Source organism: Electrona antarctica (assembly GCF_951216825.1).
Source record: "Electrona antarctica genome assembly, contig: scaffold_71, whole genome shotgun sequence".
Taxonomy (NCBI): domain Eukaryota; kingdom Metazoa; phylum Chordata; class Actinopteri; order Myctophiformes; family Myctophidae; genus Electrona; species Electrona antarctica.
This window is the reverse complement of record NW_027637292.1, coordinates 92,258-116,959: the sequence shown is the minus strand read 5'-3', so window position 1 is coordinate 116,959 and position 24,702 is coordinate 92,258. Positions and strand designations below refer to the sequence as shown.

The 24,702-nt window shown below is 44.6% G+C and overlaps 1 protein-coding gene across 1 annotated transcript; it reads right to left on the bottom strand.

Annotated features, from left to right (window-relative positions):
• Positions 1-548: 548 nt before the first annotated feature.
• cavin4b (caveolae associated protein 4b) lies at positions 549-24,517 on the bottom strand. Its single transcript, XM_079531854.1, has 3 exons — positions 24,166-24,517; positions 1,571-1,789; positions 549-979 (listed from the first exon to the last, which is right to left on the bottom strand). Exons 1-3 carry the CDS (start codon positions 24,508-24,510, stop codon positions 590-592), a joined length of 954 nt encoding a protein of 317 aa, XP_079387980.1. The 5' UTR covers positions 24,511-24,517; the 3' UTR covers positions 549-589.
• Between the last annotated feature and the right edge of the window lie 185 nt (positions 24,518-24,702).

The following is a 24,702-nucleotide window of genomic DNA, read 5'->3' as shown; positions in this document are numbered from 1 at the left end:
CCCACCACAAAAAAACAAAACAAAAAAACAAAATGGCCGCCTGTTGTCGTCGTCGTTGTTGACGTTTACATTGTGTTTACATTGTGTTTAGGATCCAAAATGGCCGCAGCACCAGGAAGTGGGTGGGGCGGAGGGGAGTGGGGCGGGGTCGACATGTTCCCTTACTGGGCTGCGTTCACACATTCAAGACACCCTGTCTTGTGTCTGTGTGTAATGGCCGCTCCAATGCATTTCCAATGGAAGCCCATATGGTTCAACCAAACATTTTTGTTTGATGGGGGGAGGGGGGGGGGGGGGGGGGGGGGGGGGCAGAACACATCCTTCAAAGCTGTGTTCAGACACAAGTCAGGTGTCAGACACAAGACAGGCCATGTGTTGAATGTGTATGTGAATGCAGCCCAGTAAGGGGCATATGTCGACCCCGCCCCGCTACCCTCCGCCCCACCCCCCTCCTGGTGCTGCGGCCATCTTGGTTCCTAAACACGATGTAAACAACGGGAGCTGGGCAGGGCAGAGAAAAGCCCTTATTGTAAAAATAAGGGGGGAGGGGGGGTATGTCCTCACGTTACGTACGTCCTCGTTTTTGTTTTTACGACAGCTGCTTCATGTCGTACATCGGGACTTCGGACTCTGCGTCTACCTCGTCGCCGGGCGCCGCCATCATCTCCTCCGGGGTTCCCCTGCGGGCGCCCTTGGGGGGCGGGACGGGGGCGGGGACGGGGGCGGCGCCCTCCTTGGCCACCTCCCCCCCGTCGGCCACCTCCTGGCCCTCGGCCACCGTCCGCTCCTTCCTGAGGTTGAGCTTGGCGGGCACGGCGGCGATGGACTCCCTCAGGTGGGCGCCCGACTGCTTGAGGCGCTCGCCCGACTGGCGGATCTTCTCGCGGCGCTCCGTGCTCACGATGCGCTCGCCCAGCTTGTTCACCTTGGTGCCGAGGTCGGCGCGCGTCTTGCTCATGTTCTCCTTGGTGAAGGTGGCCTGGAGGGTTGAAAACACACACATTTAGAACGTTACTCTATCAGAGCCCCTTTTCCACCGGTTGGTTCCCACTGGGAACCGGTTGGTTCCCAGTGGGAACCGGTTGGTTCCCAGTGGGAACCGGTTGGTTCCCAGTGGGAACCGGTTCAGCTCATGTTCTTCCTTGGTGAAGGTGGCCTGGAGGTTGAAAACCTCAATCAATGTCTCCATTAAATTCTCCATTCATTGTCAACGGGAATTTAATGTTTGTGTTAGGACACCTTAAAGACTGGTACCACCCTAAAGACTGGTTTAAAAACTGGTACCACTTAAAGACTGGTACCACCTTAAAGACTGGTACCACCTTAAAGACTGGTTTAAAAACTGGTACCACTTAAAGACTGGTACCACCTTAAAGACTGGTACCACCTTAAAGACTGGTACCACCTTAAAGACTGGTACCACCTTAAAGACTGGTGCAGTACCGGTATTGGAGTGTATCTACTTTCTCTCAAATGTCAAAGTTCAGAGGTCACTGGCCACCTCAAAGCTCTCTATAGGGGTCAGCCCAGACTTCTAAAGGTGAAAAGGTCAGAGGTTAAAGGTCGTTACCTTAAAGCTCTCGATGCGGGTCAGCCCAGACTTCTTGGCGCGGGTGGCGGCCACCGAGCTCTCCTCCACCACCATGTACTCCTCGTCGGACTCGGGAGGAAGATCAAAGTGATCCGCCTCTATCTCCGCCGAGGCTCCGCCCCCGGCCCCGCCCCCTGGTCCTCCGCTGCCCTCTAGTGGCTCCTTGCCGGCCGGCACGGACTTCACCTCCTGGTCTCCCTGCAAGAAAGACACAACAACACCTGAGTCACCACAGTAACCTGCAACACACACAACGTCTGAGTCACCACAGTAACCTGCAACACACAACAACGCCTGAGTCACCACAGTAACTTGCAAGACACACAACGCCTGAGTCACCACAGTAACCTGCAAGACACACAACGCCTGAGTCACCGCAGTAACCTGCAAGACACACAATGCCTGAGTCACCGCAGTAACCTGCTAAACACACAACACCCGAGTCACCGCAGTAACCTGCAAGACACACAACGCCTGTGTCACAGCACTAGACCGGTGCTGTAGAGCACAGAGTGAGTCACTAGACCATGCTGTAGAGCACAGAGTCACTAGACCGGTGCTGTAGAGCACAGAGTGAGTCACTAGACCATGCTGTAGAGCACAGAGTCACTAGACCGGTGCTGTAGAGCACAGAGTCACTAGACCGGTGCTGTAGAGCACAGAGTGAGTCACTAGACCATGCTGTAGAGCACAGAGTCACTAGACCGGTGCTTTAGAGCACAGAGTCACTAGACCGGTGCTGTAGAGCACAGAGTCACTAGACCGGTGCTGTAGAGCACAGAGTCACTAGACCAGTGCCCGGCTGTTTGATTGATTGATTGATTGATTGATTGATTGATTGATTGATTGGAGGAATGGAGATTGTATTGGTCATACATGTAAACAGCACATGAGAGAGTCAGACATGAACCCATTTAGACCTGATCTTGAGGACGATTCGACGAACCTCATGTTTCTACAGTAGTGGTTTCTACAGTATATCAGTGGTTCTACAGTAGTGGTTTCTACAGTATATCAGTGGTTCTACAGTAGTGGTTTCTACAGTATATCAGTGGTTCTACAGTAGTGGTTTCTACAGTATATCAGTGGTTCTACAGTAGTGGTTTCTACAGTATATCAGTGGTTCTACAGTAGTGGTTTCTACAGTATATCAGTGGTTCTACAGTAGTGGTTTCTACAGTATATCAGTGGTTCTACAGTAGTGGTTTCTACAGTATATCAGTGGTTCTACAGTAGTGGTTTCTACAGTATATCAGTGGTTCTACAGTAGTGGTTTCTACAGCATATCAGTGGTTCTACAGTAGTGGTAACTACAGTATATCAGTGGTTCTACAGTAGTGGTTTCTACAGTATATCAGTGGTTCTACAGTAGTGGTTTCTACAGTATATCAGTGGTTCTACAGTAGTGGTTTCTACAGTATATCAGTGGTTCTACAGTAGTGGTTTCTACAGTATATCAGTGGTTCTACAGTAGTGGTTTCTACAGTATATCAGTGGTTCTACAGTAGTGGTTTCTACAGTATATCAGTGGTTCTACAGTAGTGGTTTCTACAGTATATCAGTGGTTCTACAGTAGTGGTTTCTACAGTATATCAGTGGTTCTACAGTAGTGGTTTCTACAGCATATCAGTGGTTCTACAGTAGTGGTAACTACAGTATATCAGTGGTTCTACAGTAGTGGTTTCTACAGTATATCAGTGGTTCTACAGTAGTGGTTTCTACAGTATATCAGTGGTTCTACAGTAGTGGTTTCTACAGTATATCAGTGGTTCTACAGTAGTGGTTTCTACAGTATATCAGTGGTTCTACAGTAGTGGTTTCTACAGTATATCAGTGGTTCTACAGTAGTGGTTTCTACAGTATATCAGTGGTTCTACAGTAGTGGTTTCTACAGTATATCAGTGGTTCTACAGTAGTGGTTTCTACAATATATCAGTGGTTCTACAGTAGTGGTTTCTACAGTATATCAGTGGTTCTACAGTAGTGGTTTCTACAGTATATCAGTGGTTCTACAGTAGTGGTTTCTACAGTATATCAGTGGTTCTACAGTAGTGGTTTCTACAATATATCAGTGGTTCTCAAACTATTTCATGTCAAGGACCCCACAAATGATATGTAATTGGCTGCCGACCCCCTTCTGAAAATATGTAGTTCCAGATTTTTCAAAAATAACAGACCTACAAGGTCTGTTATGCCAGGGGTTCTCAACCCGTGGGTCGCGACCCCTCGGGGGGTCGCCAAATTATTTTGGGGGGTCCCCAAAATATTAAAAAAAATAAAAATATATATATATATATTTTATTTTCACGATTTTTCAAAAATAGCAGACTTACAAGTTCATAACGCGCCACTCGGTGGCGCGCTATGAGCTTGTAGATCTGCTATTTTTCAATAGCTAAATTATAACAATGCTTAAAACACCAAAAGGGGTTCCCGCCCAAAATGGTTTAAGGTTATTGTAGCAGTCAATTTATATTGGGGGTCGGGAGGGGGCGGGGCGGGGGTCCCGAGACGTTGCCAAAGCATTTCCGGGGGTCCCCGGCCAAAAACGTTGAGAACCCCTGGGTTATGCTACAAGCAGATCTACAAGCTCGTAGCGATCTGCTATTTTTCAATAGCTAAAGTAAAACATACTGTAATGCTTAAAACACCCAAAGGGCTACTAAAAAAAAGTGTTTTCTTCTTTCTAATTATTTAGTTCGGCCCAAAACAAAATGTGTTTATTGTCATGATCCAAGTCGTCTTTGTCGTCTTTCTGAAACGTCTATGGGATAAAAAATGAATGGGGGTTTATTTCCTGGTGCCGTCGTCGTTCAGAAAGGGGGCGGGGCTGTGACGCTCTATATAAGGACGTGCAGCATGTTGTGACTCCGCCCACTCTCAGAATAACCTCCTAATGTCAGCGCACTGCAGCTGGCGCCGTCACACACACACACACGCACGCACACACACACGCACCGAGACACACACACACACACACACACACACGCACACACACACGCACACACCGAGACACACACACACACACACACACGCACACACACACACGCACAAACTGAGACACACACACACACACACACACGCACACACACACACACACACACACGCACAAACTGAGACACACACACACACAGAGTGGATGTGTGAGCAGCAAATGGCAAAATATACAAGCTCACAATGCAGAGCAACTACAATGTGTTGTGGGTTTGGAGATCTGCTATTTTCAGACGGTACAGAGCACGGGTCTTCAACAGGGTGTCCGGGACCCCTAGGGGGTCCTCAGAGGTGCTACAGGGTGTCCGGGGCCCCTAGGGGGTCCTCAGAGGTGCTACAGGGGGTCCGGGACCCCTAGGGGGTCCTCAGAGGTGCTACAGGGGGGGTCTCCAAATCTTTGAACCCTCTCATCCAAAAATAGCAGATCTACAAGCTCACAACGCCTCACACAAAGCTTACAAAGTATTGAGCGTTACTCACCCAAACACATCCCTCTGTTTTTACTAAAACTACAACATGACGTCACTGAGCCGCGGTGGTAAGAGACTCACCGCTCACCCAAACACACCTCTCTGTTTTTACTAAAACTACAACATGACGTCACTGAGCCGCGGTGGTAAGAGACTCACCGCTCACCCAAACACATCTCTCTGTTTTTACTAAAACTACAACATGACGTCACTGAGCCGCGGTGGTAAGAGACTCACCGCTCACCCAAACACATCTCTCTGTTTTTACTAAAACTACAACATGACGTCACTGAGCCGCGGTGGTAAGAGACTCACCGCTCACCCAAACACATCTCTCTGTTTTTACTAAAACTACAACATGACGTCACTGAGCCGCGGTGGTAAGAGACTCACCGCTCACCCCAAACACACTTCTCTGTTTTTACTAAAACTACAACATGACGTCCCTGAGCCGCGGTGGTAAGAGACTCACCGCTCACCAAAACACATCTCTCTGTTTTTACTAAAACTACAACATGACGTCACTGAGCCGCGGTGGTAAGAGACTCACCGCTCACCCAAACACATCTCTCTGTTTTTACTAAAACATGACGTCACTGAGCCGCAGTGGTAAGAGACTCACCGCTCACCCAAACACACCTCTCTGTTTTTACTAAAACTACAACATGACGTCACTGAGCCGCGGTGGTAAGAGACTCACCGCTCACCCAAACACATCTCTCTGTTTTTACTAAAACTACAACATGACGTCACTGAGCCACGGTGGTAAGAGACTCACCGCTCACCCAAACACACCTCTCTGTTTTTACTAAAACTACAACATGACGTCACTGAGCCGCGGTGGTAAGAGACTCACCGCTCACCCAAACACATCTCTCTGTTTTTACTAAAACTACAACATGACGTCACTGAGCCGCGGTGGTAAGAGACTCACCGCTCACCCAAACACATCTCTCTGTTTTTACTAAAACTACAACATGACGTCACTGAGCCGCGGTGGTAAGAGACTCACCGCTCACCCAAACACATCTCTCTGTTTTTACTAAAACTACAACATGACGTCACTGAGCCGCGGTGGTAAGAGACTCACCGCTCACCCAAACACATCTCTCTGTTTTTACTAAAACTACAACATGACGTCACTGAGCCGCGGTGGTAAGAGACTCACCGCTCACCCAAACACATCTCTCTGTTTTTACTAAAACTACAACATGACGTTCACGTTATTACCTAAAAGTGGAGTATGAACAGGCCTTTAGGGGTCCCTGCTTCATCTCAAAGTGGAGTATGAACAGGCCTTTAGGGGTCCCTGCTTCATCTCTCTAAAAGTGGAGTATGAACAGGCCTTTAGGGGTCCCTGCTTCATCTCTCTCCAAGCCACAATTTGCAATTCGGGCATTCAGCTTTTTTTTTTGTTTTGTTTGAAAACTCGCAGTTTGTTCTAGTTTCCTAAAGTTTACTGTAGGATACTTCAAACTATTTCCTTGATTATTGATTAAGTAACTGTTCTGTGTGTGTGTGTGTGTGTGTGTGTGTGTGTGTGTGTGTGTGTGTGTGTGTGTGTGTGTGTGTGCGTGCGTGCGTGCGTGTGTGTGTTTCCTCGACGTGTCAGAATGCACTATCAGGGTCAGGCTCTCCAAACAAAATGGCCGCCGTAGCGCCCGGTGCCAAGAGGAACCTGACCTGGGGGGGGGGGGTAATGAAGACCCGTCTGAGTCATGAGTCCTGACATCTTCTGCCCGGGTCACAATCTACCCCAGGGGTCTTCAACAGGGGGCCTGGGACCCCTAGGGGGTCCTCACAGTTACTACAGGGAGGAACTGTCTTTTTGAGTGGTGCAACCACTCCCATACGGAGCTATGTGTGTGGCTGGGTGTCTGGCTGGGTGCGTCTGAGCACGAAAACAGCATGGTTGTTTTTCACCACCTGTGCGCAACCTAACACACACACAAACACACACACACACGCACATATAAACTGTATATATGGTGATCTCGGGTGTGCCAGTACAGTACAGTACAGTACAGTACAGTACAGTACAGTACAGTACAGTACAGTACAGTACAGTACAGTACAGTAGAGGGACCCCCACACGGTAACTCTGTCATTTCTCAACCGTTTTGGACGTAGGGCGGCTCGCCGGAAACGGGCCGGCACCCTGGGTGCGTTCCTGTGGGTCTGGAACTGTAGCGTTATATGTGACCAGATTTGACTGAGAGCCTGTCATCGTGCCACGGGGGTCAGAACCCACGGCCCGGACACAGGTTAGTTTTAACCACCTAACACAACCACCTAGCAAAGAGCTAACACATCCACCTAGCAAACAGCTAACACAACCACCTAGCAAACAGCTAACACAACCACCTAGCAAACAGCTAACACAACCACCTATAGCAAACAGCTAACACAACCACCTATAGCAAACAGATAACGCAATCACATAGCAAACAGCTAACACAACCACCTAGCAAACAGCTAACACAACCACCTAGCAAACAGCTAACACAACCACCTAGCAAACAGCTAACACAACCACCTATAGCAAACAGATAACACAATCACCTAGCAAACAGCTAACACAACCACCTAGCAAACAGCTAACACAACCACCTAGCAAACAGATAACACAACAACCACCTAGCAAACAGATAACACAACCACCTAGCAAACAGATAACACAACAACCACCCAGCAAACAGATAACACAACAACCACCTAGCAAACAGATAACACAACCACCTAGCAAACAGATAACACAACAACCACCTAGCAAACAGATAACACAACAACCACCTAGCAAACAGCTAAACCACCAGGAATAGTGAGGCTAGGTCAAGTGGTTAATATACCCGTATTGTCAGAATATAAGACGACTAGTCTCTGATTATAAGACGATATATATTATATTAGATTATAGGATATTTACATTGGTAAAAAACGTAGTCTAGTCTTATATATTCAGGCCAATAGCCCACGTCATATAGGCTACTGTACTGTACTGTAGCGAACATAATAACAATAATGAATACTGTATAACTAATACTAATACTGTATTCATAGCAGGCAGAGATATGACCCAGAACATCTCCCATGCAGGCCGAGTTTCAGAAAGCTTCTATATTTACATGTTTCAGAATGCGTCTAAATTTAGTCCTAACCCCAACAAGCAACCGTTACCCTGATTACAACAGCCTGCAGTCACAGAGCGGAGGCTCGTTAAAGCAGAAAACACCTTTAATGAACAGCCTGCAGTCACAGAGCGGAGGCTCGTTAAAGCAGAAAACACCTTTAATGAACAGCCTGCAGTCACAGAGCGGAGGCTCGTTAAAGCAGAAAACACCTTTAATGAAAACACCTTTAACAGAATTATATCCACCATTTGAATCAATCAATATTACCCGTGGTGGAAAGTAACTAAGTACTGTACTTAAGTACAATTTTGAGGTATTTGTACTTTACTGGAGTATTTCCAATTTCCAGTCCAGCCAAAATTTGTACTTTTACTTCACTACAATTATTTGAAAACTTTAGTTACTAGTTACTTTGGCGATTTTTAAAAACATACATTAACCACTTCAACCCTATACATTTTGGCCATTTGAAAATAGCCGATCTACAAGCTCACAATGTGTCGCAACGCGACGCATTGTGAGCTTGTAGATCTGCTATTTTCAAAAGACTTTGTACACATTTTGAACTCGTGAAATGGAACATTCTGCAATATGAGTACTTTTAGTACTTTAAGTACATTTTGATGCCGATACTTTTGTACTTTTACTCAAGTACATTTTCAACTCCTTACTTTGACTTGTAACAAAGTAGTTCTAAATTGCAGTATTGGTACTTTTACTGAAGTCAAACAATTGAGTACTTTTACCACCACTGGATATTACATTACGTGCACACAGCTCTGACTCTGTGGTGAGTCTTTGTTTCACACAAAAAATCACACCCGTGTGAAGTGAGGGGCGCTCTCATCATCATACATCATCTCATGAACAACTCGGTTGGTTAAATTTACATCATTTTCACCTAATTTCTCCTTTCATCGTCAATGGCAAATATTGTGTGGGGACAAAAGCTGTATATAGGGGGGGCTAGCGCCCCTTAAAGAAATCACACCTGTGTGAAGTGAGGGGCTAATATATTAAAGTCTAACTCATGTTGATTATTATTAGGTGATGTAAAACAAACGGTGCAAACACAAACATTAAACGCCATATTACGTCATATTATGACGTAATGAGGCACATTATGATGTAAATGTTCCCTTCATTGTCAATGGGGCATTTTTAAAAACAAACATTGAACTAAAGACAAACATTAAACCTGTTTATGGGACCCTCAATCAACCGTTGTCACGCTATGATCAATAAACTCTGTTGCAGCCATGCTTGTGCGTGTGTGTGTGTGTGTGTGTGTGTGTGTGTGTGCGCGTACGTGCGTGTGTGCATGTGTGCGTGTGTGTGTGTGTGTGCGTGTGTGTGTGTGTGTGCGTGTGTGTGTGTGCGCGTACGTGCGTGTGTGCGTGTGTGCGTGTGTGTGTGTGTGCGTGTGTGTGTGTGTGCGTGTGCACGTGTGCGTGCGTGTGTGATGACATTTAGAAGCGCTCCTTTTCAATTACTCAACGTCCTGCGTTGTGTGTTTAAGAGGAGTTTAAAAGCAGGACCTCCTGGAGTGATTTAAAAACTAGCGCTTCTAAACTCAATCACAAGGTCACTTATTACGCACACACACACGTGCACACACACGCACACGCACACGCACACACACACACACACACACGTGCACACACACACACACACACACACACACACACACACACACACACACACACACACACACACACACACACAGTTTGCTTAGAGAACATTAGAGCCAGCCAAGTCTATGGACTTTTTAATGCTCGTTTTAGGTGATGACGTAAGACACCATGTGGCCGATGTACATACAGAGGGCGCCCCTCACTTCACACAAGTGTGACTTTTATTATTTTACCTGGTAGCAGCCTGGCCTACATTTACTCTCTGCCACTGACAACCGCAAAGACGACTCTAGTGACGTCCTAGACATGATTGGCTGCCTCCTAAGCCAATGGGAGTCTGAACGGCATAGAAACCCAAACTCTGAACGCCGCAGCGCGGAGCGAGTGGCAACAGCAGCTAATGCTATGAGCTAACTGGAGCTAATGCTATGAGCTAGCTGGAGCTAATGCTATGAGCTACCTAGAGCTAATGCTATGAGCTACCTGGAGCTAATGCTATGAGCTAGCTGGAGCTAATGCTATGAGCTACCTGGAGCTAATGCTATGAGCTACCTGGAGCTAATGCTATGAGCTAGCTGGAGTTAATGCTATGAGCTACCTGGAGCTAATGCTATGAGCTAGCTGGAGCTAATGCTATGAGCTAGCTGGAGCTAAGGCTATGAGCTACCTGGAGCTAATGCTATGAGCTACCTGGAGCTAATGCTATGAGCTACCTGGAGCTAATGATATGAGCTACCTGGAGCTAATGCTATGAGCTACCTGGAGCTAATGCTATGAGCTACCTGGAGCTAATGCTATGAGCTACCTGGAGCTAATGCTATGAGCTACCTGGAGCTAATGCTATGAGCTACCTGGAGCTAATGCTATGAGCTACCTGGAGCTAATGCTATGAGCTACCTGGAGCTAATGCTATGAGCTACCTGGAGCTAATGCTATGAGCTAACTGCAGCTAATGCTATGAGCTAGCTGGAGCTAATGCTATGAGCTACCTGGAGCTAGTGCTATGAGCTACCTGGAGCTAATGCTATGAGCTACCTGGAGCTAATGCTATGAGCTACCTGGAGCTAATGCTATGAGCTAACTGGAGCTAATGCTATGAGCTAGCTGGAGCTAATGCTATGAGCTACCTGGAGCTAATGCTATGAGCTAGCTGGAGCTAATTCTATGAGCTAGCTGGAGCTAATTCTATGAGCTACCTGGAGCTAATGCTATGAGCTAGCTGGAGCTAATGCTATGAGCTAGCTGAAGCTAATGCTATGAGCTACCTGGAGCTAATGCTATGAGCTACCTGGAGCTAATGCTATGAGCTAACTGGAGCTAATGCTATGAGCTAGCTGGAGCTAATGCTATGAGCTACCTGGAGCTAATGCTATGAGCTACCTGGAACTAATGCTATGAGCTAGCTGGAGCTAATGCTATGAGCTACCTGGAGCTAATGCTATGAGCTAGCTGGAGCTAATGCTATGAGCTAGCCGAAGCTAATGCTATGAGCTACCTGGAGCTAATGCTATGAGCTACCTGGAGCTAATGCTATGATCTACCTGGAGCTAAAGCTATGAGCTACCTGGAGCTAATGCTATGAGCTACCTGGAGCTAATGCTATGAGCTACCTGGAGCTACTGCTATGAGCTAGCTGGAGCTAATGCTATGAGCTACCTGGAGATAATGCTATGAGCTAGCTGGAGCTAATGCTATGAGCTAGCTAGAGCTAATGCTATGAGCTACCTGGAGCTAATGCTATGAGCTACCTGGAGCTAATGCTATGAGCTACCTGGAGCTAATGCTATGAGCTACCTGGAGCTAATGCTATGAGCTACCTGGAGCTAATGCTATGAGCTACCTGGAGCTAATGCTATGAGCTAGCTGGAGCTAGCAGGAGAGCCATGATAAACCACAGCGAGTGAACTAACAGAAAAACGTCAGAAACGAACGGCAACGGGCGCCACCTATCAAATAATTGTAGTGGAGTAAAAGTACATTTTGGCTCTGAGACGTATAGTGGAGTAGAAGTAAAAGCCTCATAATTAATTAATTAATATTAGTAAAATACCTCAAAATTGTACTTAAGTACAGTACTTAAGTAAAAGTACTTCCACCACTGGTTATTTTACCTGTCGATTAACTAGTTTAAGTTACCTGGTAGATGACCACCCTGAACTAGATGAACTAGTTTAAGTTACCTGGTAGATGACCACCCTGAACTAGATGAACTAGTTTAAGTTACCTGGTAGATGACCACCCTGAACTAGATGACCTAGTTTATGTTACCTGGTAGATGACCACCCTGAACTAGATGAACTAGTTTAAGTTACCTGGTAGATGACCACCCTGAACTAGATGACCTAGTTTAAGTTACCTGGTAGATGACCCCCCTGAACTAGATGACCTAGTTTAAGTTACCTGGTAGATGACCACCCTGAACTAGATGAACTAGTTTATGTTACCTGGTAGATGACCCCCCTGAACTAGATGACCTAGTTTAAGTTACCTGGTAGATGACCACCCTGAACTAGATGAACTAGTTTAAGTTACCTGGTAGATGACCACCCTGAACTAGATGACCTAGTTTAAGTTACCTGGTAGATGACCACCCTGAACTAGATGAACTAGTTTAAGTTACCTGGTAGATGACCACCCTGAACTAGATGACCTAGTTTAAGTTACCTGGTAGATGACCACCCTGAACTAGATGAACTAGTTTATGTTACCTGGTAGATGACCACCCTGAACTAGATGAACTAGTTTATGTTACCTGGTAGATGACCACCCTGAACTAGATGAACTAGTTTATGTTACCTGGTAGATGACCACCCTGAACTAGATGACCTAGTTTAAGTTACCTGGTAGATGACCACCCTGAACTAGATGAACTAGTTTATGTTACCTGGTAGATGACCACCCTGAACTAGATGACCTAGTTTATGTTACCTGGTAGATGACCACCCTGAACTAGATGAACTAGTTTAAGTTACCTGGTAGATGACCACCCTGAACTAGATGAACTAGTTTAAGTTACCTGGTAGATGACCACCCTGAACTAGATGAACTAGTTTAAGTTACCTGGTAGATGACCACCCTGAACTAGATGACCTAGTTTATGTTACCTGGTAGATGACCACCCTGAACTAGATGACCTAGTTTAAGTTACCTGGTAGATGACCACCCTGAACTAGATGACCTAGTTTATGTTACCTGGTAGATGACCACCCTGAACTAGATGAACTAGTTTAAGTTACCTGGTAGATGACCACCCTGAACTAGATGAACTAGTTTAAGTTACCTGGTAGATGACCACCCTGAACTAGATGACCTAGTTTAAGTTACCTGGTAGATGACCACCCTGAACTAGATGAACTAGTTTATGTTACCTGGTAGATGACCACCCTGAACTAGATGAACTAGTTTATGTTACCTGGTAGATGACCACCCTGAACTAGATGAACTAGTTTAAGTTACCTGGTAGATGACCCCCCTGAACTAGATGAACTAGTTTAAGTTACCTGGTAGATGACCACCCTGAACTAGAGGAACTAGTTTAAGTTACCTGGTAGATGACCCCCCTGAACTAGAGGAACTAGTTTAAGTTACCTGGTAGATGACCACCCTGAACTAGAGGAACTAGTTTAAGTTACCTGGTAGATGACCCCCCTGAACTAGAGGAACTAGTTTAAGTTACCTGGTAGATGACCACCCTGAACTAGAGGAACTAGTTTAAGTTACCTGGTAGATGACCCCCCTGAACTAGATGAACTAGTTTAAGTTACCTGGTAGATGACCACCCTGAACTAGATGAACTAGTTTAAGTTACCTGGTAGATGACCACCCTGAACTAGAGGAACTAGTTTAAGTTACCTGGTAGATGACCCCCCTGAACTAGATGAACTAGTTTAAGTTACCTGGTAGATGACCACCCTGAACTAGATGAACTAGTTTATGTTACCTGGTAGATGACCACCCTGAACTAGATGAACTAGTTTAAGTTACCTGGTAGATGACCACCCTGAACTAGATGAACTAGTTTAAGTTACCTGGTAGATGACCACCCTGAACTAGATGAACTAGTTTAAGTTACCTGGTAGATGACCACCCTGAACTAGATGACCTAGTTTATGTTACCTGGTAGATGACCACCCTGAACTAGATGAACTAGTTTAAGTTACCTGGTAGATGACCACCCTGAACTAGATGAACTAGTTTAAGTTACCTGGTAGATGACCACCCTGAACTAGATGAACTAGTTTAAGTTACCTGGTAGATGACCACCCTGAACTAGATGAACTAGTTTAAGTTACCTGGTAGATGACCACCCTGAACTAGATGAACTAGTTTAAGTTACCTGGTAGATGACCACCCTGAACTAGATGAACTAGTTTATGTTACCTGGTAGATGACCCCCTGAACTAGATGACCTAGTTTAAGTTACCTGGTAGATGACCACCCTGAACTAGATGAACTAGTTTAAGTTACCTGGTAGATGACCACCCTGAACTAGATTAACTAGTTTAAGTTACCTGGTAGATGACCACCCTGAACTAGATTACCTAGTTTAAGTTACCTGGTAGATGACCACCCTGAACTAGATGAACTAGTTTAAGTTACCTGGTAGATGACCACCCTGAACTAGATGACCTAGTTTAAGTTACCTGGTAGATGACCACCCTGAACTAGATGAACTAGTTTATGTTACCTGGTAGATGACCCCCCTGAACTAGATGACCTAGTTTAAGTTACCTGGTAGATGACCACCCTGAACTAGATGAACTAGTTTAAGTTACCTGGTAGATGACCACCCTGAACTAGATGAACTAGTTTAAGTTACCTGGTAGATGACCACCCTGAACTAGATGAACTAGTTTAAGTTACCTGGTAGATGACCACCCTGAACTAGATGACCTAGTTTATGTTACCTGGTAGATGACCACCCTGAACTAGATGAACTAGTTTATGTTACCTGGTAGATGACCACCCTGAACTAGATGACCTAGTTTAAGTTACCTGGTAGATGACCACCCTGAACTAGATTAACTAGTTTAAGTTACCTGGTAGATGACCACCCTGAACTATGCTATGATCTACCTGGAGCTAATGCTATGAGCTACCTGGAGCTAATGCTATGAGCTACCTGGAGCTAATGCTATGAGCTACCTGGAGCTAATGCTATGAGCTACCTGGAGCTAATGCTATGAGCTACCTGGAGCTAATGCTATGAGCTACCTGGAGCTAATGCTATGAGCTAGCTGGAGCTAGCAGGAGAGCCATGATAAACCACAGCGAGTGAACTAACAGAAAAACGTCAGAAACGAACGGCAACGGGCGCCACCTATCAAATAATTGTAGTGGAGTAAAAGTACATTTTGGCTCTGAGACGTATAGTGGAGTAGAAGTAAAAGCCTCATAATTAATTAATTAATATTAGTAAAATACCTCAAAATTGTACTTAAGTACAGTACTTAAGTAAAAGTACTTCCACCACTGGTTATTTTACCTGTCGATTAACTAGTTTAAGTTACCTGGTAGATGACCACCCTGAACTAGATGACCTAGTTTAAGTTACCTGGTAGATGACCACCCTGAACTAGATGACCTAGTTTATGTTACCTGGTAGATGACCACCCTGAACTAGATGAACTAGTTTAAGTTACCTGGTAGATGACCACCCTGAACTAGATGACCTAGTTTAAGTTACCTGGTAGATGACCACCCTGAACTAGATGAACTAGTTTAAGTTACCTGGTAGATGACCACCCTGAACTAGATGACCTAGTTTAAGTTACCTGGTAGATGACCACCCTGAACTAGATGACCTAGTTTAACCCTAACCCTGAACTAGATGAACTAGTTTAAGTTACCTGGTAGATGACCACCCTGAACTAGATGAACTAGTTTAAGTTACCTGGTAGATGACCACCCTGAACTAGATGAACTAGTTTATGTTACCTGGTAGATGACCACCCTGAACTAGATGACCTAGTTTAAGTTACCTGGTAGATGACCACCCTGAACTAGATGAACTAGTTTAAGTTACCTGGTAGATGACCACCCTGAACTAGATGACCTAGTTTAAGTTACCTGGTAGATGACCACCCTGAACTAGATGACCTAGTTTATGTTACCTGGTAGATGACCACCCTGAACTAGCTGAACTAGTTTAAGTTACCTGGTAGATGACCACCCTGAACTAGATGAACTAGTTTAAGTTACCTGGTAGATGACCACCCTGAACTAGATGACCTAGTTTATGTTACCTGGTAGATGACCACCCTGAACTAGATGAACTAGTTTAAGTTACCTGGTAGATGACCACCCTGAACTAGATGAACTAGTTTAAGTTACCTGGTAGATGACCACCCTGAACTAGATGACCTAGTTTATGTTACCTGGTAGATGACCACCCTGAACTAGATGACCTAGTTTATGTTACCTGGTAGATGACCACCCTGAACCAGATGACCTAGTTTATGTTACCTGGTAGATGACCACCCTGAACTAGATGACCTAGTTTATGTTACCTGGTAGATGACCACCCTGAACTAGATGAACTAGTTTATGTTACCTGGTAGATGACCACCCTGAACTAGATGACCTAGTTTATGTTACCTGGTAGATGACCACCCTGAACTAGATGACCTAGTTTATGTTACCTGGTAGATGACCACCCTGAACTAGATGAACTAGTTTAAGTTACCTGGTAGATGACCACCCTGAACTAGATGAACTAGTTTATGTTACCTGGTAGATGACCACCCTGAACTAGATGAACTAGTTTAAGTTACCTGGTAGATGACCACCCTGAACTAGATGAACTAGTTTAAGTTACCTGGTAGATGACCACCCTGAACTAGATGACCTAGTTTAAGTTACCTGGTAGATGACCACCCTGAACTAGATGAACTAGTTTAAGTTACCTGGTAGATGACCACCCTGAACTAGATTACCTAGTTTAAGTTACCTGGTAGATGACCACCCTGAACTAGATGAACTAGTTTATGTTACCTGGTAGATGACCACCCTGAACTAGATGAACTAGTTTAAGTTACCTGGTAGATGACCACCCTGAACTAGATGAACTAGTTTATGTTACCTGGTAGATGACCACCCTGAACTAGATGAACTAGTTTAAGTTACCTGGTAGATGACCACCCTGAACTAGATGAACTAGTTTAAGTTACCTGGTAGATGACCACCCTGAACTAGATGAACTAGTTTAAGTTACCTGGTAGATGACCACCCTGAACTAGATGAACTAGTTTAAGTTACCTGGTAGATGACCACCCTGAACTAGATGAACTAGTTTAAGTTACCTGGTAGATGACCCCCTGAACTAGATGAACTAGTTTATGTTACCTGGTAGATGACCACCCTGAACTAGATGAACTAGTTTAAGTTACCTGGTAGATGACCACCCTGAACTAGATGAACTAGTTTATGTTACCTGGTAGATGACCACCCTGAACTAGATGAACTAGTTTAAGTTACCTGGTAGATGACCACCCTGAACTAGATGAACTAGTTTATGTTACCTGGTAGATGACCACCCTGAACTAGATGAACTAGTTTAAGTTACCTGGTAGATGACCACCCTGAACTAGATGAACTAGTTTATGTTACCTGGTAGATGACCACCCTGAACTAGATGAACTAGTTTAAGTTACCTGGTAGATGACCACCCTGAACTAGATGAACTAGTTTAAGTTACCTGGTAGATGACCACCCTGAACTAGATGACCTAGTTTAAGTTACCTGGTAGATGACCACCCTGAACTAGATGAACTAGTTTAAGTTACCTGGTAGATGACCACCCTGAACTAGATTACCTAGTTTAAGTTACCTGGTAGATGACCACCCTGAACTAGATGACCTAGTTTAAGTTACCTGGTAGATGACCACCCTGAACTAGATGAACTAGTTTAAGTTACCTGGTAGATGACCACCCTGAACTAGATGAACTAGTTTAAGTTACCTGGTAGATGACCACCCTGAACTAGATTACCTAGTTTATGTTACCTGGTAGATGACCACCCTGAACTAGATGAACTAGTTTATGTTACCTGGTAGATGACCACCCTGAACTAGATGAACTAGTTTAAGTTACCTGGTAGATGACCACCCTGAACTAGATGAACTAGTTTATGTTACCTGGTAGATGACCACCCTGAACTAGATGACCTAGTTTATGTTACCTGGTAGATGACCACCCTGAACTAGATGACCTAGTTTAAGTTACCTGGTAGATGACCACCCTGAACTAGATGAACTAGTTTAAGTTACCTGGTAGATGACCACCCTGAACTAGATGAACTAGTTTATGTTACCTGGTAGATGACCACCCTGAACTAGATGAACTAGTTTATGTTACCTGGTAGATGACCACCCTGAACTAGATGACCTAGTTTAAGTTACCTGGTAGATGACCACCCTGAACTAGATGAACTAGTTTAAGTTACCTGGTAGATGACCACCCTGAACTAGATGAACTAGTTTAAGTTACCTGGTAGATGACCACCCTGAACTAGATGAACTAGTTTAAGTTACCTGGTAGATGACCACCCTGAACTAGATGAACTAGTTTAAGTTACCTGGTAGATGACCACCCTGAACTAGATGACCTAGTTTATGTTACCTGGTAGATGACCACCCTGAACTAGATGAACTAGTTTAAGTTACCTGGTAGATGACCACCCTGAACTAGATGAACTAGTTTATGTTACCTGGTAGATGACCACCCTGAACTAGATGAACTAGTTTAAGTTACCTGGTAGATGACCCCCCTGAACTAGATGAACTAGTTTAAGTTACCTGGTAGATGACCACCCTGAACTAGATGAACTAGTTTAAGTTACCTGGTAGATGACCACCCTGAACTAGATGAACTAGTTTAAGTTACCTGGTAGATGACCACCCTGAACTAGATGACCTAGTTTATGTTACCTGGTAGATGACCACCCTGAACTAGATTAACTAGTTTATGTTACCTGGTAGATGACCACCCTGAACTAGATGAACTAGTTTAAGTTACCTGGTAGATGACCACCCTGAACTAGATGACCTAGTTTAAGTTACCTGGTAGATGACCACCCTGAACTAGATGAACTAGTTTAAGTTACCTGGTAGATGACCACCCTGAACTAGATGAACTAGTTTAAGTTACCTGGTAGATGACCACCCTGAACTAGATTACCTAGTTTAAGTTACCTGGTAGATGACCACCCTGAACTAGATGACCTAGTTTATGTTACCTGGTAGATGACCACCCTGAACTAGATGAACTAGTTTAAGTTACCTGGTAGATGACCACCCTGAACTAGATGAACTAGTTTAAGTTACCTGGTAGATGACCACCCTGAACTAGATGAACTAGTTTATGTTACCTGGTAGATGACCACCCTGAACTAGATGACCTAGTTTATGTTACCTGGTAGATGACCACCCTGAACTAGATGACCTAGTTTAAGTTACCTGGTAGATGACCACCCTGAACTAGATGAACTAGTTTAAGTTACCTGGTAGATGACCACCCTGAACTAGATGAACTAGTTTAAGGTACCTGGTAGATGACCACCCTGAACTAGATGAACTAGTTTATGTTACCTGGTAGATGACCCCCCTGAACTAGATGAACTAGTTTAAGTTACCTGGTAGATGACCACCCTGAACTAGATGACCTAGTTTATGTTACCTGGTAGATGACCACCCTGAACTAGATGACCTAGTTTAAGTTACCTGGTAGATGACCACTCTGAACTAGATGAACTAGTTTATGTTACCTGGTAGATGACCACCCTGAACTAGATGAACTAGTTTAAGTTACCTGGTAGATGACCACCCTGAACTAGATGACCTAGTTTATGTTACCTGGTAGATGACCACCCTGAACTAGATGACCTAGTTTATGTTACCTGGTAGATGACCACCCTGAACTAGATGAACTAGTTTAAGTTACCTGGTAGATGACCACCCTGAACTAGATGACCTAGTTTATGTTACCTGGTAGATGACCACCCTGAACTAGATGAACTAGTTTAAGTTACCTGGTAGATGACCACCCTGAACTAGATGACCTAGTTTATGTTACCTGGTAGATGACCACCCTGAACTAGATGAACTAGTTTAAGTTACCTGGTAGATGACCACCCTGAACTAGATGACCTAGTTTAAGTTACCTGGTAGATGACCACCCTGAACTAGATGACCTAGTTTATGTTACCTGGTAGATGACCACCCTGAACTAGATGAACTAGTTTAAGTTACCTGGTAGATGACCACCCTGAACTAGATGAACTAGTTTAAGTTACCTGGTAGATGACCACCCTGAACTAGATTACCTAGTTTAAGTTACCTGGTAGATGACCACCCTGAACTAGATGACCTAGTTTAAGTTACCTGGTAGATGACCCCCCTGAACTAGATGAACTAGTTTAAGTTACCTGGTAGATGACCACCCTGAACTAGATGACCTAGTTTAAGTTACCTGGTAGATGACCACCCTGAACTAGATGAACTAGTTTAAGTTACCTGGTAGATGACCACCCTGAACTAGATGACCTAGTTTAAGTTACCTGGTAGATGACCACCCTGAACTAGATTACCTAGTTTAAGTTACCTGGTAGATGACCACCCTGAACTAGATGACCTAGTTTAAGTTACCTGGTAGATGACCACCCTGAACTAGATGACCTAGTTTAAGTTACCTGGTAGATGACCACCCTGAACTAGATTACCTAGTTTAAGTTACCTGGTAGATGACCACCCTGAACTAGATGAACTAGTTTAAGTTACCTGGTAGATGACCACCCTGAACTAGATGAACTAGTTTAAGTTACCTGGTAGATGACCACCCTGAACTAGATGACCTAGTTTAAGTTACCTGGTAGATGACCCCCTGAACTAGATGACCTAGTTTATGTTACCTGGTAGATGACCACCCTGAACTAGATGACCTAGTTTATGTTACCTGGTAGATGACCACCCTGAACTAGATTACCTAGTTTAAGTTACCTGGTAGATGACCACCCTGAACTAGATGACCTAGTTTAAGTTACCTGGTAGATGACCACCCTGAACTAGATGACCTAGTTTATGTTACCTGGTAGATGACCACCCTGAACTAGATGACCTAGTTTATGTTACCTGGTAGATGACCACCCTGAACTAGATGACCTAGTTTAAGTTACCTGGTAGATGACCACCCTGAACTAGATGACCTAGTTTAAGTTACCTGGTAGATGACCACCCTGAACTAGATGACCTAGTTTAAGTTACCTGGTAGATGACCACCCTGAACTAGATGACCTAGTTTAACCCTAACCCTGAACTAGATGACCTAGTTTAAGTTACCTGGTAGATGACCACCCTGAACTAGATGACCTAGTTTATGTTACCTGGTAGATGACCACCCTGAACTAGATGACCTAGTTTATGTTACCTGGTAGATGACCACCCTGAACTAGATGACCTAGTTTAAGTTACCTGGTAGATGACCACCCTGAACTAGATGACCTAGTTTAAGTTACCTGGTAGATGACCACCCTGAACTAGATGACCTAGTTTAAGTTACCTGGTAGATGACCCCCTGAACTAGATGACCTAGTTTATGTTACCTGGTAGATGACCACCCTGAACTAGATGACCTAGTTTATGTTACCTGGTAGATGACCACCCTGAACTAGATGACCTAGTTTAAGTTACCTGGTAGATGACCACCCTGAACTAGATGACCTAGTTTAAGTTACCTGGTAGATGACCACCCTGAACTAGATGACCTAGTTTATGTTACCTGGTAGATGACCACCCTGAACTAGATGACCTAGTTTATGTTACCTGGTAGATGACCACCCTGAACTAGATGACCTAGTTTAAGTTACCTGGTAGATGACCACCCTGAACTAGATTAACTAGTTTAAGTTACCTGGTAGATGACCACCCTGAACTAGATGACCTAGTTTAAGTTACCTGGTAGATGACCACCCTGAACTAGATGACCTAGTTTAAGTTACCTGGTAGATGACCACCCTGAACTAGATGAACTAGTTTATGTTACCTGGTAGATGACCACCCTGAACTAGATGAACTAGTTTAAGTTACCTGGTAGATGACCACCCTGAACTAGATGAACTAGTTTAAGTTACCTGGTAGATGACCACCCTGAACTAGATGAACTAGTTTATGTTACCTGGTAGATGACCACCCTGAACTAGATGAACTAGTTTAAGTTACCTGGTAGATGACCACCCTGAACTAGATGAACTAGTTTAAGTTACCTGGTAGATGACCACCCTGAACTAGATGAACTAGTTTAAGTTACCTGGTAGATGACCACCCTGAACTAGATTAACTAGTTTAAGTTACCTGGTAGATGACCACCCTGAACTAGATGACCTAGTTTATGTTACCTGGTAGATGACCACCCTGAACTAGATTAACTAGTTTATGTTACCTGGTAGATGACCACCCTGAACTAGATGACCTAGTTTAAGTTACCTGGTAGATGACCACCCTGAACTAGATGACCTAGTTTAAGTTACCTGGTAGATGACCACCCTGAACTAGATGACCTAGTTTAAGTTACCTGGTAGATGACCACCCTGAACTAGATTAACTAGTTTAAGTTACCTGGTAGATGACCACCCTGAACTAGATGAACTAGTTTATGTTACCTGGTAGATGACCACCCTGAACTAGATGAACTAGTTTAAGTTACCTGGTAGATGACCACCCTGAACTAGATGAACTAGTTTAAGTTACCTGGTAGATGACCACCCTGAACTAGATGAACTAGTTTAAGTTACCTGGTAGATGACCACCCTGAACTAGATGACCTAGTTTAAGTTACCTGGTAGATGACCACCCTGAACTAGATGAACTAGTTTATGTTACCTGGTAGATGACCACCCTGAACTAGATGAACTAGTTTAAGTTACCTGGTAGATGACCACCCTGAACTAGATGAACTAGTTTAAGTTACCTGGTAGATGACCACCCTGAACTAGATGACCTAGTTTAAGTTACCTGGTAGATGACCACCCTGAACTAGATGACCTAGTTTATGTTACCTGGTAGATGACCACCCTGAACTAGATGACCTAGTTTATGTTACCTGGTAGATGACCACCCTGAACTAGATGAACTAGTTTAAGTTACCTGGTAGATGACCACCCTGAACTAGATGAACTAGTTTAAGTTACCTGGTAGATGACCACCCTGAACTAGATGACCTAGTTTAAGTTACCTGGTAGATGACCACCCTGAACTAGATGAACTAGTTTATGTTACCTGGTAGATGACCACCCTGAACTAGATGACCTAGTTTATGTTACCTGGTAGATGACCACCCTGAACTAGATGACCTAGTTTAAGTTACCTGGTAGATGACCACCCTGAACTAGATGACCTAGTTTATGTTACCTGGTAGATGACCACCCTGAACTAGATGACCTAGTTTAAGTTACCTGGTAGATGACCACCCTGAACTAGATGAACTAGTTTAAGTTACCTGGTAGATGACCACCCTGAACTAGATGACCTAGTTTATGTTACCTGGTAGATGACCACCCTGAACTAGATTACCTAGTTAATGTTACCTGGTAGATGACCACCCTGAACTAGATTACCTAGTTAATGTTACCTGGTAGATGACCACCCTGAACTAGATGAACTAGTTTAAGTTACCTGGTAGATGACCACCCTGAACTAGATGAACTAGTTTAAGTTACCTGGTAGATGACCACCCTGAACTAGATGACCTAGTTTAAGTTACCTGGTAGATGACCACCCTGAACTAGATTAACTAGTTTATGTTACCTGGTAGATGACCACCCTGAACTAGATGAACTAGTTTAAGTTACCTGGTAGATGACCCCCTGAACTAGATGACCTAGTTTATGTTACCTGGTAGATGACCACCCTGAACTAGATGACCTAGTTTAAGTTACCTGGTAGATGACCACCCTGAACTAGATGAACTAGTTTAAGTTACCTGGTAGATGACCACCCTGAACTAGATGAACTAGTTTATGTTACCTGGTAGATGACCACCCTGAACTAGATGAACTAGTTTAAGTTACCTGGTAGATGACCCCCTGAACTAGATGACCTAGTTTATGTTACCTGGTAGATGACCACCCTGAACTAGATGACCTAGTTTATGTTACCTGGTAGATGACCACCCTGAACTAGATGACCTAGTTTAAGTTACCTGGTAGATGACCACCCTGAACTAGATGACCTAGTTTAAGTTACCTGGTAGATGACCACCCTGAACTAGATGAACTAGTTTAAGTTACCTGGTAGATGACCACCCTGAACTAGTTATTTTACCTGTAGGTTAACTAGTTGGTTAGTTGTCTTACCTGGTAGATGACCACCCTGAACTTGTTCTTGGCCAGCAGGTCGGCCTGCGACGCCTCCACCTTCTTGACACGCAGGTTCTGGTTCTCCACACGGACGCGCACGTCCTTCAGGTGGCACGACACCTTGCGCGTCTTGTCCAGGAGCCGCGCCACGGCCGCGGACGTGTTGGCGTGCTCGGCGGTCAGTTTGACCACGTCGTCGGCGATGCCCTTCACTGTGGCCTCCAGCTCCAGCTGCCGCTCCTCCATGCGCCCCTGGGTGGCGCTCACGCCGTCCATCAGGCCCGCCACGCGCTCCAGCAGCGCCATGATGCCGCCCGCGCCTTCCTCCAGTCTGTCCGTCATCCTATTGGCCGGCTGGACCGATGGAGGTTATTGTCGACGATATCAGTTTATATTAAATGGTTGTGGAGATCTGAGGTGGTCTGGTAGGGTGTGGAGATCTGAGGTGGTCTGGTAGGGTGTGGATATCTGAGGTGGTCTGGTAGTGTGTGGAGATCTGAAAGAGATCATTTATTATTGTTAATAATGATATTT